Source organism: Chrysemys picta, chromosome 3, assembly GCF_011386835.1.
Source record: "Chrysemys picta bellii isolate R12L10 chromosome 3, ASM1138683v2, whole genome shotgun sequence".
Lineage (NCBI taxonomy): Eukaryota > Metazoa > Chordata > Testudines > Emydidae > Chrysemys > Chrysemys picta.
Genome location: NC_088793.1, coordinates 169193464 through 169207803, shown reverse-complemented (window position 1 = coordinate 169207803; position 14340 = coordinate 169193464). Strand labels below are relative to the sequence as shown.

The window sequence follows — 14340 nt, the reverse complement described above, 5'->3', positions numbered from 1 at the left end:
CCAGCCATGTTACCAGATTCAAACCTGTTTTTAAGGTATAGAAAATCATGAAAACTACATAACCAAGCAAGTTCTCTCAGGGTATAGGATGCAAGTGCTAGACATGGTCCTAAGTAATCAATGCACACAGATTTTCATCACACCTTGTATGAAAAGTTACATGCAAAAAAGATTAGGAACCACCTCTTTGCTTCTAAGTTTAGCCCTACAAGTCTTCTAATGAGTTCCAAGAACAAGATTTTCACAACCACCAGAAGATCAAGGACCACTTAGAGAAGGCAAACACTTTTTACAGGTACTAACTGTAACACTTGGATGTACCACCTCTAGAAATCGGGTAAAAGACTAATGTGCAATTGCCTTGTTCATATAGCCAAAAATTTGAAAAAACAATCACATGATATATTGACACTACAGGCAACTGACTAACAGCCACAGATATAGATTCAGGGAGTCAGATTTCACAATGGAAAAATAAAGAGCATCTAAAAAAATATCTGAAGAGAAACTAAGGATTTCCTGAGATGTCCATCAAGAAAGAATATAAACAAGTCACATGAATCCCTTATTTTGTTCAAAACAAAAAAAAAAAATAAACAAAAAGCTATGAAGCACCTACTAGTATTCTTAATTCCATTTGGCCCAATTCATCAGTATCAGTAGAGGAATAATCATGGATCCACAGCATAAATATTACCAATAGTATTTTTTGTTTACATTAGTTTATTTTAAGTGCCAATTTAATTAGTGAAACAAAAAAAAGCCTGTGAATAATCCCAGCAAGCTGTAAGTATCGAAGCCTAACACATTAGTTGCTGCAGGTCTACAAGCTTCTTAAAAAACAAGAACATATTTTTCAGGTTCTCATACTTTTAGAGTATTTCATGGATTACAAACAATAGCAAATTTGTATCCTGTAGGGTTGAAGAAAAAAATTCTTCTCCCCCATTTGCCACCAACTACAAAGTATAAGCTATTAAGTACAAAAGGATACATAGTAACAATATATGTACTATAGGTCTAGCAGAAAAGTAGAGACTCAATCCTGATATGCACAAATCACTTTCCCATACTGAAAACTGCAAAAATCAACCATATTGGTGTACCTGAACTGTTCTTCACATTTTCTACTGAGATGAAGATACCAAGTGAATTTAAACAGTAAACCTATCATTCTCTGAATGATTATATCAAGGAACTGCATTTTTCCATGCTTTCCTACAACACTGGCTATTGTTTTCTTAATATCTTGTGATGCTGGTCTTGAAAACACAGGTTTGGAAGAAGTTACTATAATTACCACAGCACAGTTTTCATCAGCTCAAGTAAAGGAAGTTTCATGTTTAGCTAAGGTATTATTCTTCTGGATCACAAAGAATAAGAATGACTCTATAGCCTACTGATTAGGAATTAGATTTGATTTTTTTCAGGCTAGATTCAAAAGGGTATTTAGGAGCTACTCACAAAAACAAGGTGGCTGAGGTGGTGCTGCTGCCACTACCACCCTTACACCCAACAGTCCAGTGGTTAGGTTGCTTACCCAGAATGTGGGAGATCCAGCTTTAACTCCCCACTGGGACTTGAACCCAAATTTCTCATATCCCAGGTGAGAACCCTGTGTCTCAACATCTCCTGTTGAAGCTGTTCCACTTTGTATAAAAAATTAAATATTCATCAATCCAATGAGTGACAATGACACTAACCAGGGGGTGAGGGGGAAAGGAAAGCTGCCTCACCCAGGTTCCAGTCCCTGCTCCAATGAATAATTTATACAAAATGAAAAAGCTTCAACAGGGGAGACTCAGAGACCCATCCCATAATAACCAATACCCTGGTTATTAGGGCAATCACCTGGGATATAGGAAACCCATATATGGGGGCACCACCGTGCCCACCACCTCCTCAGTTTTGTGAATCTAGACCAAAATATCATGTGCTCTTATTGAAAAACGTTTACAATTGCCAAAACATGTTTTGTTTCAGGCAGGGTGGATAAAAATCAATGATTTAAAAAAAAAAAAAACTTTTTTTGGCAATTGTAAACGTTTTTCAATAAGAGCACATGATATTTTGGTCTAGATTCACAAAACTGAGGAGGTGGTGGGCACGGTGGTGCCCCCTATATATGGGTTTCCTATATCCCAGGTGATATAGGAAAATTAAATAAAATGCTTTTTGAGGAAAAAAACCTATCTAAAGATAGTTTTAATTAAGGTACATTATAGCTCAAAGATCTCCCGTCATAGAATAGGGATTATAAATTCTAATTCTATAGTATGAGACAATATATTCATGTAATGTTTAAGAAAAGTTTTGTAAATGAGTTCCAATAGTTTGTGGATTAGGGACCCCATTTTATGAGGTTCCAGGGGCTTCTGTATAGATTAACCTAAATAATCTATTGGGCAAGATGATCAGGTACGCAACCCCATGCTCTGGGTGTCCTTCAGCCTCTGACTGCCAGGTGCTGGGGCTGGGCGAAAGGGGTTAGGATGATTTGATGATTGCCGTTCTGTTCATTCCCTTTTAAAGCATCTGGCATTGGCCACTGTTGCATGACATGATACCGGGCTAGATGGACCACTGGTCTGACCCAGTATGACCATTCTTATGTGGTTCTTGTGCTGAAAATGTACAAAGGTTAACATAGCAAAAAATGGGAAAGGAACAAGACAGACAAGGTGACAATAAAATCATAGCTACTTTAAGTCATATGCAGATCTTGATAATATGGTTTTTAATATTTATTGGTAACATCCTCCTATTCACTTCTTGTAGGCTTCACAACAGAAATGAGATTTTTAAGAGACAACAGGGGAGGGATAACTCAGTGGTTTGACCATTGGCCTGCTAAACCCAGGTTTATAAATTCAATCCTTGAGGGGGCCACTTAGGGATCTGGGGCAAAATTGGTCCTGCTACTTAAGGCAGGGGGCTGGACTCAATGACCTTTCAGGGTCCCTTCCAATTCTATGAGATAGGTATATCTCCATATATAAATAAATAAATAAAATAAATAGGGGAGCGGGCTTAATGAGCAAGTTAGGTTTTTTTTGCCTACCAATCTAATCACCATTAATTGTACTTTTCATTGAAAGATATTCAGAACACAGGAGGAACATCTGTAGATGCATGTTAAACATTTGAATTAATTAATGATAAATTAATTTCAATTTTTGCATTTAAGCCTTGGACTTGATTTGACAGTTTAGCCACCTTCCCCTTTATCTAATAGTATTTTTTTCTTTTTAATAACCAACACTGACATTTTCAAAAATTAAATCTGTTTAATTATACTGATACTGTAATTAATTTTTCTCCTGCTGATCAAGTCTTTAGTATGTTACCAATAACAAACCAGACAACACCCACAATGTTCCAAGTATACTAAAAATATGTATAGACAGTTAATATTTTCATTAGGACAAAAATGTTTCTACCAAAAAAAGTTGAGCATTAATCATTTAGGAGAATTGTGGAATTAAGCTACCTGCAAGAGTATGTAGGTTCTCCCACTTTAAAAACCCGACCACAAAGATGGGAAGGTTTGTTTGCTTGCTCAAGTTTTGGAAATCCAAATGCAGGATCTTCACCACATAGATACCATTCCATTGGTCCCAGCAGTACATGTTGTGCTACCATGTCTTCTCTTTGTGGGGCAGGGTTAGGACCCCTGCAGTAAATTTTGGGTACATAGTAGGCTAGATGCAGGTATACTTCTTTAGGAAGATCAGTTGCTTGTAGCCATTTCTTTAATTAAAAAGAAAACATTAAACAAAATTACTCACAAATAAAATCAACACCACCCAGTCATAACTGTTATAGCACCTTTCTTTTCAACCTAAAAGCTAAAGGGACACTGCAAACTTTAAAGTCAAATTTCTCTGTGAAAATTTTGTAACTACTACAGTTACAAGTAACGTAGATTACTACAAATAAACATTAGCAAAAATGTTTCTTTTTTTCAATTTGAATATTTTGTGAATTTGACAGCACACACAGGGAGATTTTCAAAGGCACAAAGGAGAATTAGCGCCTAACTCTCAAAAATCTCCATCATAGTGTATATCTATTCTTTCCTTTCTGAAAGGACCTTAATACATCAATAAAGAAGAAAATTCCTTACACAATTTTTGTTTAAAGAATCCTTTTTAAAAACAAACTCAGGACATACTGTTTAAAGGGTAATCTGTCAGAAATTAGAATTATTTCAATTTTTAAATGTTTCAAGTTGAACAGTGACCTTCAAAGGATGTATCTGCTGTATCCCCTAGAGTCAAAACATTTTCCCCTCAATTACACAAGGTACAAAAGGTGAGATGCATTATGTATATTGTAAAAATGTGTCCCTCTCATTACATTTGTTTTATTTCAACCATGTAACTGAAGACTTTACCGTTTGCCATTTTTAACTGATGTACTATTGATAATCATTAGTACAGAATATAATCAACAATGGACATATACACGTACTACAAGTACGCACTGATTCAGTACTGTACTGTGTATAAACTTTACCAACATGCAATTACTACTACCAAATACTTCTTGGTAACTTCAGATTATGAGAAAACTAGTTCATTCATTTCAGAATTAACCCAAATATGGATGAAAAGCAAGAATTACTTATACAGAAATAATTGGTTTTAGAAACCAGCTGCTATAGCTTGATTTCACTGGAATAATGTATTGTCTTCTCTTAAGGACCTATATTAGAGTAGACAAGCACTATTCTGAAAAATCTTCATGAAAGAGCTTAGAATTTACCCTTATTTGTACTGTTTGCTATTTTAAATTTATATAGCACTTTTTCCACTGATGACACTCACACTGTGCCTCTTTGGAAAATGCTGAACACCTATAATAAAACCATAGCAGAAAATGTCATATTTAAACAGTTTAGAAGCAGCTAATTTTATTGCTAGACTATTTCTGATACAATTCTTAGAACTGATGGTAGAAATTTACTCTACCCTCCTTGCCCCCAGTACTGATTTCTCAAAGCCCTGGTAATGAAACTACTCAATCTTCTAGTACTAAGTTACCTTTTGTGTTCAGAGAACTGGAATTTTTCCAAACTGGCCCTGGGTGAAAGACTACCAAAAAAAAAAAAAATCCAGCAACCAAAAATCTCATAGAGTTATTTTGCTCTATAGTTAAACCGGCCATTCCGATAAAAGATCAAAGAAACTACATCTTTTTTCCCCCTATCTTCTTTTCTCTCCAAGAATTTGACCTCTCTGTTCTTGTAAGCCTTTAAATATATATACATATATTTAAACTAATCTAGTTTTCCTCACTTGTGCTGAATATCTTCTACTACTGTATTAGGAACTAAATCTAATTACATTAGAATTGACCTTGCATCTCCTGCTGTGTTTCTCCCAAAAGTGGGTCATTTCCAAGGCCATATTCTGCAGTACACATAAGTTCTATTGTTTTAATTCTTTCCTTAGCCTAGTATCTTAAACTTGCTTCATCTCAACTCTAGAGTATATTACTACCTTCTATCTGGAAAAACCGGAGTGATTAAGTTTTACTACAAGCTCAGACAAGTACCTAGTCAGAGAGAAAAAAAAAAAAAAATCACATCTCCCAGGTGAGCAGCCTATCCTTCCCAATAATTGTGGTTATTCTTATACTGGTAGAAAGATTCTCTCGGGGTCTCACATAAACTGCTAATTTATCCTTGAAAGTCAGTGATATTTTCTAAAATGATTACATGTTTTAATAAATAATAATTTATTTTTAATTTTGCCCTGGAGTAGATTACATTTTAGCAAAGGGTACAGAATTTAAGTTTTCTAGATAAAACTCTGTGGCCTATAAAATCTTAGCGAGGGTTTCCGTATTAAATTGATTGCTTAATTTGTCTGACAAATATTGCAATTACATGTACAAGCTGTAGTATCGGCCCATGCAAGAAAAAGCTAAATAACTAAGTTGCATATGGAAATACTAAATTTTATACAAAGTAACTGAACGTGGAAATTTTAAGCTCCAATGACACAAGCTGCCTTGTGTCATCTCCTCCCACCCCCGACATTCCCACATGTCTGTACAGAGCCCAAGTGACCTTATTGGGGCTTTTAAGATTCGACTCAAGTCCTAGCTTGTCTAAACAGAAATCAGAAGCAAAGTAGTATGGACTACAAGGAGAAAGTAATGTATCCCAGAGCAGGATCAAATGAGTGTTACCTGAACAGTCCAAAAAAGTTGACTGACAAAATGAGTAACAGGAAAAATGTGACATAAAAATCAATATTGGACTGTAAGAATGTTAGGGCTAGTCTACACTGGCAACGCTAAACAGGTTTACGGGGGCAGACCACTGCTCTCCCACAGAATCCCAATGAAATCAACAGGACGCTGTTCACGGGTCTGTACACATGAAGCTCCTTCCAAGCTTGGGGCCTAAAAGCTAAGGAGGGGGAGAAGGAAACAGTGTTTCCAAAACTTTCTCCCAAGAAATCTGAAGAACAAAACTTTAAAACTGCGAAGGGAGGAGAAGCCAGCCATCTGAAATACAGTCAGTTACAATAGGAGACGGGGCAAGTGACCAGTTTTAGAGAGGAAACAGCGGGGCGGACTCAACACTACATTGCTGTCAAACGCACAAACCAAGCAGACGGGAGAGCTGCTTTTGCGCCTCTCCTCCAGGTCCCGTCACACCTGGCCGGACTTGTCACAGCAGCAAGTCCACACGCAGGGGGCAGAGGGAGTCTAAGTCACGGAGCCCCGCCACAACCGCCCCTCGCCACCAAGCGCATTTACGCCCCTTCCCCCTCAGCCCTCCCTCCCCTCCGGCAGCCCTAGAGACCGCCTCCCCCTGCCAGTGCCGGCCGCCCCGGGCCTGGCACTACGGACCCCCAGCCGGCCCGTGCCCACACCCCCACCCCGCCCGCGGGGCCGAGCCCCTAACGGCCCCCCGGCCCCGGTCCCCGCGGGCGGACGAGCCTCACCACGGCAACCTCCTCGGCAGAACATTCCAGGAAGCTCCTGTCAATGGCTTGAACCTCCGTCTCCAAGTCCGACGCCATCTTCCTCCCCCCTCCACCAGCCCCACCAAGTAGGTGACACCCGGAACCGGACCCAGCCGGCCTCCCTGGGGGGAGAACCCACTTCCGCTTCTCCCTCCCCCGCCGCCGCCGGGTGGCGTATAACAGCCCTCCCCCGCCCGCCACGGAGACGCCATCATGGGCCGCCGGTGCATTGTGGGGGATGTAGTCTTTCCCCTGGCGCTCTGCTGCTCAGGGTGATAACGCGGCCCTCACCTCTGACTGGCTGGCGCCATTACCACCTTGGTCGCGCTCCTCGCCCTTCCCCCACATATTTTGCCCAGGCTTTGAGACCCTGAACACTGCAGCTCGCCAGCATCAGGGGGCTGTGCCTCGTGTCAGCTTACAGGTGTGCTTCTTCTAGGTTTACCATACGTCCTCTTTTTCCCGGACATGTCCGGCTTTTCGGCACTCAAACCCCCGTCTGGGGGGAATTGCCAAAAAGCCGAACATGTCCGGGAAAATGGCGGCTCTGCTCCTCCCCTGACTCTTCGGCTCTGTTTAAGAGCCGGGCTGCCCGAGCGCTACCGGCTTCGGAGCCCGGGAGGGGAAGTGCCCAGCTGGGGGCGCAGGGTCCGGAGGCAAGGGGGCTGCCCGAAGCCCAAGCACTACCGGCTTCACGGTTTGCCGGGCAGCCTCCAGACCCTGCGTCCCCGGCTGGGCGCTTCCCCTCCCGGGCTCCAGCTGCACTGGGGAAGCGCTGGCCAGGGGCGCAGGGTCTGGGGGCTGCCCGGCAAACATGAAGCCGATAGCACTCGGGCAGCCCTTTCCGCATGGCTGGGAGTGGGAGGGAGAAAGGGGCGGAGTTAGGGCGGGGAAGGGGCAGAGTTGGGGTGGGGCTGGGGATGCGGGAATGGGTGGGGCCAGGGCCCATGGAGGGTCCTCTTTTTTTATTTATTAGATATGGTAACCCTAGCTTCTTCTTGTCCTAAGCAATACACCACCTGTAATAAGAAGAACAGGAGGACTTGTGGCACCTTAGAGACTAACAAATTTATTAGAGCATAAGCTTTCGTGGACTACAGCCCACTTCTGTCCACGAAAGCTTATGCTCTAATAAATTTGTTAGTCTCTAAGGTGCCACAAGTCCTCCTGTTCTTTTTGCGGATACAGACTAACACGGCTGTTACTCTGAAACCACCTGTAATGTTAGCTTCTACCCACACACACCCTTTCCAGGGTTATCGCCAATCCCAAGTGGTCCAAAATCAGGAGCCAGGCCTCCAAAAATCCAGAGATTATTAAAAAATACCTTTTGGCTCCGTTGATTCGTTTTCTAGTTTTTAAGCTTTTAGTGTGCATGTGGGTCCCAAGGTTTTTCTCCACAACAAGGAGAGCTAGAAATTTGCTTTTTTCCTCCTTTTGTTTAATTGCATGACTCCAGGAGTTGGGGCTTTAAGACAAGTACAAATAGTGCAAAGGTTGGCAATACTGCAAATACACTCTCATGCAAGTTGTTCTGTGACTCCTAAAGGACTCCTAGGTCATCTATTCTTACGTGTAGTTTAGTAGCATTCACCCCAGACCTTCCATTCCAGAAACATAGGTCTCACTCATTTGAGCTACAGCACAATCTCCATTACAGGTATTTTCTCATATCTGCTTCAATCTGTCTCCTCTAGGTCATTCAAAGCATATATCACTGTGGTATTTAGAGGTTTGTCTACTTGCACTGGTATAATTAAAGATGTAGTGGTAAACCATTTTAGTTAAATCAATGTAGCTTTGTGCATGGACACTCTAACAATGGTTTAAACCTAGTTTTTAGCAGTTTACGTGCAACCTACATTGGTTTAACATCACATGTTCAGTTAATCTGGTCCAATTTTTTATATAGACCAGTCCTAAATGCCATACACTAATTAGAGATTATTATTTAAATTGTGGTAGTGCACAGGTGCTTCAAACCGGGATTAGGGCCCCATCGTGCTAGACACTGTACAAATAACACAAAGGCCATCTCTGCTCCAGAGAGTTCACAATCCAGGATTTAGTGCAACAGGTGAATACACAGACAAATGGGTAGGGAAGGGGAAGGGAAAGGGAGAGACAGTTGTGACTGTATAAGGTAGTAGTCACAGCTGGTCAGATGGTGGTGATTTGTAGTAATCAAAATGGTAGATTTTAAGGAGGGAGTAAAAAGATAACAATGTGTGTTAGATGGCAATTTTCCATCGATCTCTTTTGATCCTTGTGTGCATGTTTGTTGGGTTTGTTGTTGTTTTTTCTTTCTTTTTCCTCCCCTTCAGTTTCCCCAACTAATGACCTAATTTCAAACTCTTCAGGGCAGATGTCCTGTCTTTCATTTGATTGTAAAGCAACAAATACACTTATGGCAGGGTATTATTATTAATAATATATACATAAGTTTGGCCATATGCTATTACAAGATAACCCTTGAACAATTTGATATTCAATCCAGTAGAGGGCATCAGTGCATATTATATACATCTACTGTACATATACATACATAGACACACACAAGACATGGTATATTATGCAAGCACTGCTTGATGGAGATTCATGGTTTCAGAACTCATTTGGCTGTGGTTTTTGTCAGGGATATATGTGTGTTATAAGAGTGTGAAATTTACTTTGGAGTTTCACAGGGCTTTTAGAGTAATAGGGAAGACAGAACTCTGGAAGCGTTTGCCTACAGTAACTGGAAGAGGATTGCCCGGGTCATGGCTGGGCAGAACAGATAAATGAATGGCCTTTGGAATATTTATTTCGACTTTCTTTACTTTGCATTTGTTGTTAATTTATTACGGATGTATATTTTAACCTAGTGCATTTTATCAATTTTTTCATTGCCGCTTTCTCAATAAAAGTCCACGTAATGCCAAAAGTCTTTCTGGAATCATGGATTTTTCTTTCAGAGTGTAAGTAATGTCCATTCCACCTTCTATTTATGAGTTGCAGGTGCATAAGGCATATAGGATGAGGCCTCTTGCAGAAGGAAGGGAGAGGAAAGAAAGCTACATGACATAATGAGATGCCCCTCCTTCTGTGATAAGCATGGAAAAAGCAATAAAACCTCTGTGGTTTGGTCATGTGAGAGGTATCATGCTTTGCATATGAAGGAATGGGATCCAAACAGCAATGTAATCTGTATATACAAGGATTAAGCATCAAGAATAGCTCTCTTGAGGTCCAGTTTAACGATTACAAGCAAAACAAAAGCACCTGGGGTTAGTACAGAGAAATCCACTAGCCATAAAGAAATAAAAGGGATAAACCTAATCACATCTTCCTAGACATTTCCTGATCTACTTATATATCTGGTGTTTTAGATGAGTAGTTTCTAGGTATGATACGGATGATTTTTCATATCTGGCCCAAGCTTTCTCACAGCATAACAACTCCCTATCTGCCCCTCCCCGAGAACAACAGACAGGCAAAAAGGGAGTCTTGTTTCAATTTTAAAAAGTACTAGCCTTCCCACTGGCTCTTTTGGCCAGGTGCCCACTCACTTCCTTTTACCTATGCATAGCAGTGAGACTTTTTAACTCTTTACAGGTAGAGCAATTAGAGAACAGCTTCTAAGAGGGATTTTATAGCTGGCTGGGTGTCCATAAAAGAGAGCTACACCCCCCTTCATTTGTCACACTCCTAAAACAAATTATCTGCATTTTGTTTTAATTTGGTTGATATCAAACACCTGTATCTGAAGTCCTGATCCTGCAAAGTGCTTTCACATGCTTAACTTTATCCACATAAATAGTGCCATTTGAGGCAAAAGTGAAGCATGTGTGTAAGTCTTTGCAGGAGCAGGGCCTATATCTCTAACAGCAATGATTTTGACAGAATAGTTTGCTCAGTCATCTTTATTTAATATTAAAAGGCCTCATAATTAGATTTCAATGACCAAAATAATGACTTTGCATTGCAACTATAGATTAATTTAAGCTGTATCATTTGCATATTTTTTCCCACCAGTGCCAACTAGAGAGGGGTACAGTCACAGTCTCCTATCATTTTCTTAGTTAAGACTAACCCAGAAGTCAATACTGGAAGAACAGATTTGTCAGTCCAATTTACAAATTCTCTTTCTTGTCTTGTCCAAAATAGCATCTCACCTGTAATAACATAAATTATAAAATTAAAGTGAAATATGCAACCCAGTAGTTGGTACATTGATAAGATACATTTCACAAAGCAAGACTTCCGCACTTGACCATATATAATAAAAATATAAATAATTTTATTGGTATATTTTAACAAGTTGATTCAAATTATCAACTCCATTTGAGTATTAACAATGCTACATAGCAAGCAGTGTGTAAACTAGAAAGTTTCTATTTTTGCAATGGGTAGTAATACTGTATTGTTAGTCCTTCCAGTGCTAAACCACTACAAGCAAGTTTATTTTCCCCAAGATTTGAGACACACTTTGAGGGGAAGGGGCAAGATATCAAACGGTCAGTATAAAAATATGGGGCAAATTAAATGATAATGGGAAGGATATGGGGGAAATCTGTCTTTATATTAAAATTAAAAGTGGAGAAGAAAACATGAGCATAAATGTGGCCATTATCCTTTACAGCAGTGATATTCAACTTGGGGTTAGTAAGGTGGCACTTTATTAGACAACACAAGTATTACTATGCAAACTGACCTGCATGTCAGTGAGGATTCTATCACAAGGGAATATGAGAGAATAGGGTTGAAATACTCCCTCTCTCTTATCAGCCATGGAATGGTAATGCTACATCTTCATATCCTAATACAGGGGTTCTCAACCTTTTTATTTCTGAGTTCCCCCGCCCCCAACATGCTATAAAAATTCCATGGTGCACTTGTGGCACAACCCACAACAAGTGTTTTTCTGCATATCCAGTAGATTAAAAGCCAGGCCTGGCATCAGGGAGTAGCCAAGGAGGGCAACTGCCCAGGGTCCCACACCATAGGGGGCCCCACAAAGCTAAGTTGCTCAGGCTTCGACTTTCTGCCCTGGGCCCTAGCGAATCTAAAACTGGCCCTGCTCTCTGGTTTATTTTGGTGGACCCCCTGAAATCTGTTCGTGGCCTCCCAGGGGGCCCTGTATCCCTGGTTGAGAACTGCTGCTAATATGATTTCAGCATGTGATGATGACATGATTTAGTCATGCAATGTCATGCCTTACAATGCAATGTCAGACCATAGAATCATACAAATGCAGGGCTGGAAGGGACCTTGAGAATAGGACTATCCTTACCCATACGCAAAGTACGCAGCTGCCCCAAATTTCCTGGTGCCCTGCGCAGCTGCGTGCTGCTCCAGCCCCTGCTCCGGCTCTTCCCCTGGGCCCCCACCCCTGCTCCGCCCCGCCTCTTCCCAGCCCCACCCCCAATCCCTGAGCTCTGCATCAGGGCGGGGGCTGCACTCACCGGCGGCAGGAAGTGCAGACCCGGCCCCAGCCGCGCCACTGGTGAGTGCTGGGGGGTGGTTCCACCCTGCCCCCCAAGCTAGCCCTGTCCCCACGCTCCTCCCCGCAGAGGCCTGGGGCCCCACACACATACCCCACGGCGGGGCTGCGTAGGACCCCAGAATAGCTAGGGACGTCCCTGCTTGAGAAGCAGCACAAGTATACCTAGATCATTCCTGGCAGATTTTTGTCTATCCTATTGTTAAAAACCGCCAATGACAGGGATTCCACAACCTCCCTTGGAAGCATATTCCAGTGCTTAACTATCCTTATAGTTAAAAAGTTTTTTCTATGGGCTTGTCTGCTCATAGAGCACTGAAGCACATCTGATGAAGGCGCTCTATGCCAACAGGAGAGAGCTCTCCCATCAGCATAATAAAACCACCGCCGGGAGAGGCGGTAGCAGCTCTCCAACCAACATAGCACTGTCCATACCAGAGCTTATGTTGATGTAACTTATGTCGCTCAGAGGGGTGGTTCACACTCCTGAATGACATAAATTATGCTGACATAAGCTGTGGTGTAGACATAGCCTAATATCTAATCTAAATTTCCCTTGCTGCAGAATGGATTAAGTTGATTATTTCTTGTCTGACGGACAGTGGATATAGAAAACAGTTGATCATCATCCTCTTTGTAACAGCACTTAACATATTTGAAGACTGTTAGCAGGTCTACCCTCACTCTTCGTTTCTCAATATAAAACATACCTAATTTCTCCCTTGCCTAATAGGTCACATTTTTCTAAACTTCTTAGCATTTTTGTTGCTCTCTTCTGGACTCTCTTCCATTTGTCCAAATATTTCTTGTGGTGCTCGGAATTGGACACAATACTCTAGCTCAGGCCTCACCAGTACCTAGTAGAGAAGGACAACTAATTCCCATGCCTTACAAACAACATTCTTGTTAATACACCCCAGAATTATATTAGCCTTTTTCACCACTGCATCACATTGTTGACTCATGTTCAATTTGTGACCCACTATAACCACCAGATCCTTTTCTGCAGCACTACTACCTAGCCAGTTATTTTGTCTTTGTGCATTTGATTTTTCCTTCCTAAGTGTACTGCTTTGCAATTATTTTCACTGATTTTCTTTTTGTTGATTTCAGACAAATTATCCAGTTTGTCAAGGTTGTTTTGAATTCTAATCTTGACCTCTAAAATGCTTGCAACCCCTCTCTGCTTGGTGTCATCTGCAAATTTTATATGCATACTTTCTACTTCATTATCAAAATCATTAATTAAAATATTAAATAGTACCAGACTCTGAACAGACTCCTGCAAGACTCCACTAGTTAGGTCCTCCCATTTTGACAGTGAACCATTGATAACTACTCTTTGAATATGATTTTTCAACCAGTTGTGCACCCACTTTATAGTAATTTAATCTAGAACACATTTCCCTAGTTTGTTTATGTGAACGTCATGTGGGACTGTGTCAAAACTTTACTAAAATCAAGATATATTACATCTACTGCTTCCCCGCATCCGCTAGACCCATAATTCTGTCAAAGAAGGAAATTAGGTTGGTTTGGCATGATTTGTTCTTTACAAAACCATGTTGGTTATTACTTATCACCCTATTATATTCCAGGTGCTTATAAATTGATTGTTCTGCAACTCTTTGCAACTCCATTTGATGACAACATGGATCTCCAGGTATTAGGTCTAAGTGCCATCCACTGTAGGGCTTTTGGAGAAGCCAGAGTAACCAGTAATCAGTAATTAGTTATATGGAAAAAAATAACCATCTAAGTCAGTGGTTCTCAAACTAGGGCCACCGCTTGTTCAGGCAGGCCGGGCTGGTTTGTTTACCTGCCGCGTCCGCAGGTTCGGCCGATTGCAGCTCCCACTGGCCACGGTTCGCCGCT

The 14340-nt window shown here is 41.2% G+C and overlaps 1 protein-coding gene across 5 annotated transcripts in view; it reads right to left on the bottom strand.

Annotated features, from left to right (window-relative positions):
- The window catches only part of UBR2 (ubiquitin protein ligase E3 component n-recognin 2), a 109995-nt gene extending 102847 nt beyond the window's left edge, over nt 1-7148 (bottom strand). For 2 of the 5 annotated variants that reach the window (XM_005301245.5, XM_042855137.2), the window contains exons 1-2: nt 6963-7148; nt 3491-3750 (exon numbers count right to left, since the gene is read on the bottom strand). In XM_005301245.5, the coding sequence (XP_005301302.2) occupies nt 3491-3750; nt 6963-7040 (338 nt within the window). In that variant the 5' untranslated portion in view covers nt 7041-7148. The remainder of the gene's footprint in view (nt 1-3490; nt 3751-6962) is intronic. The other 3 variants (XM_005301244.5, XM_065589533.1, XM_042855138.2) reach the window with 2 other exon arrangements.
- Between the last annotated feature and the right edge of the window lie 7192 nt (nt 7149-14340).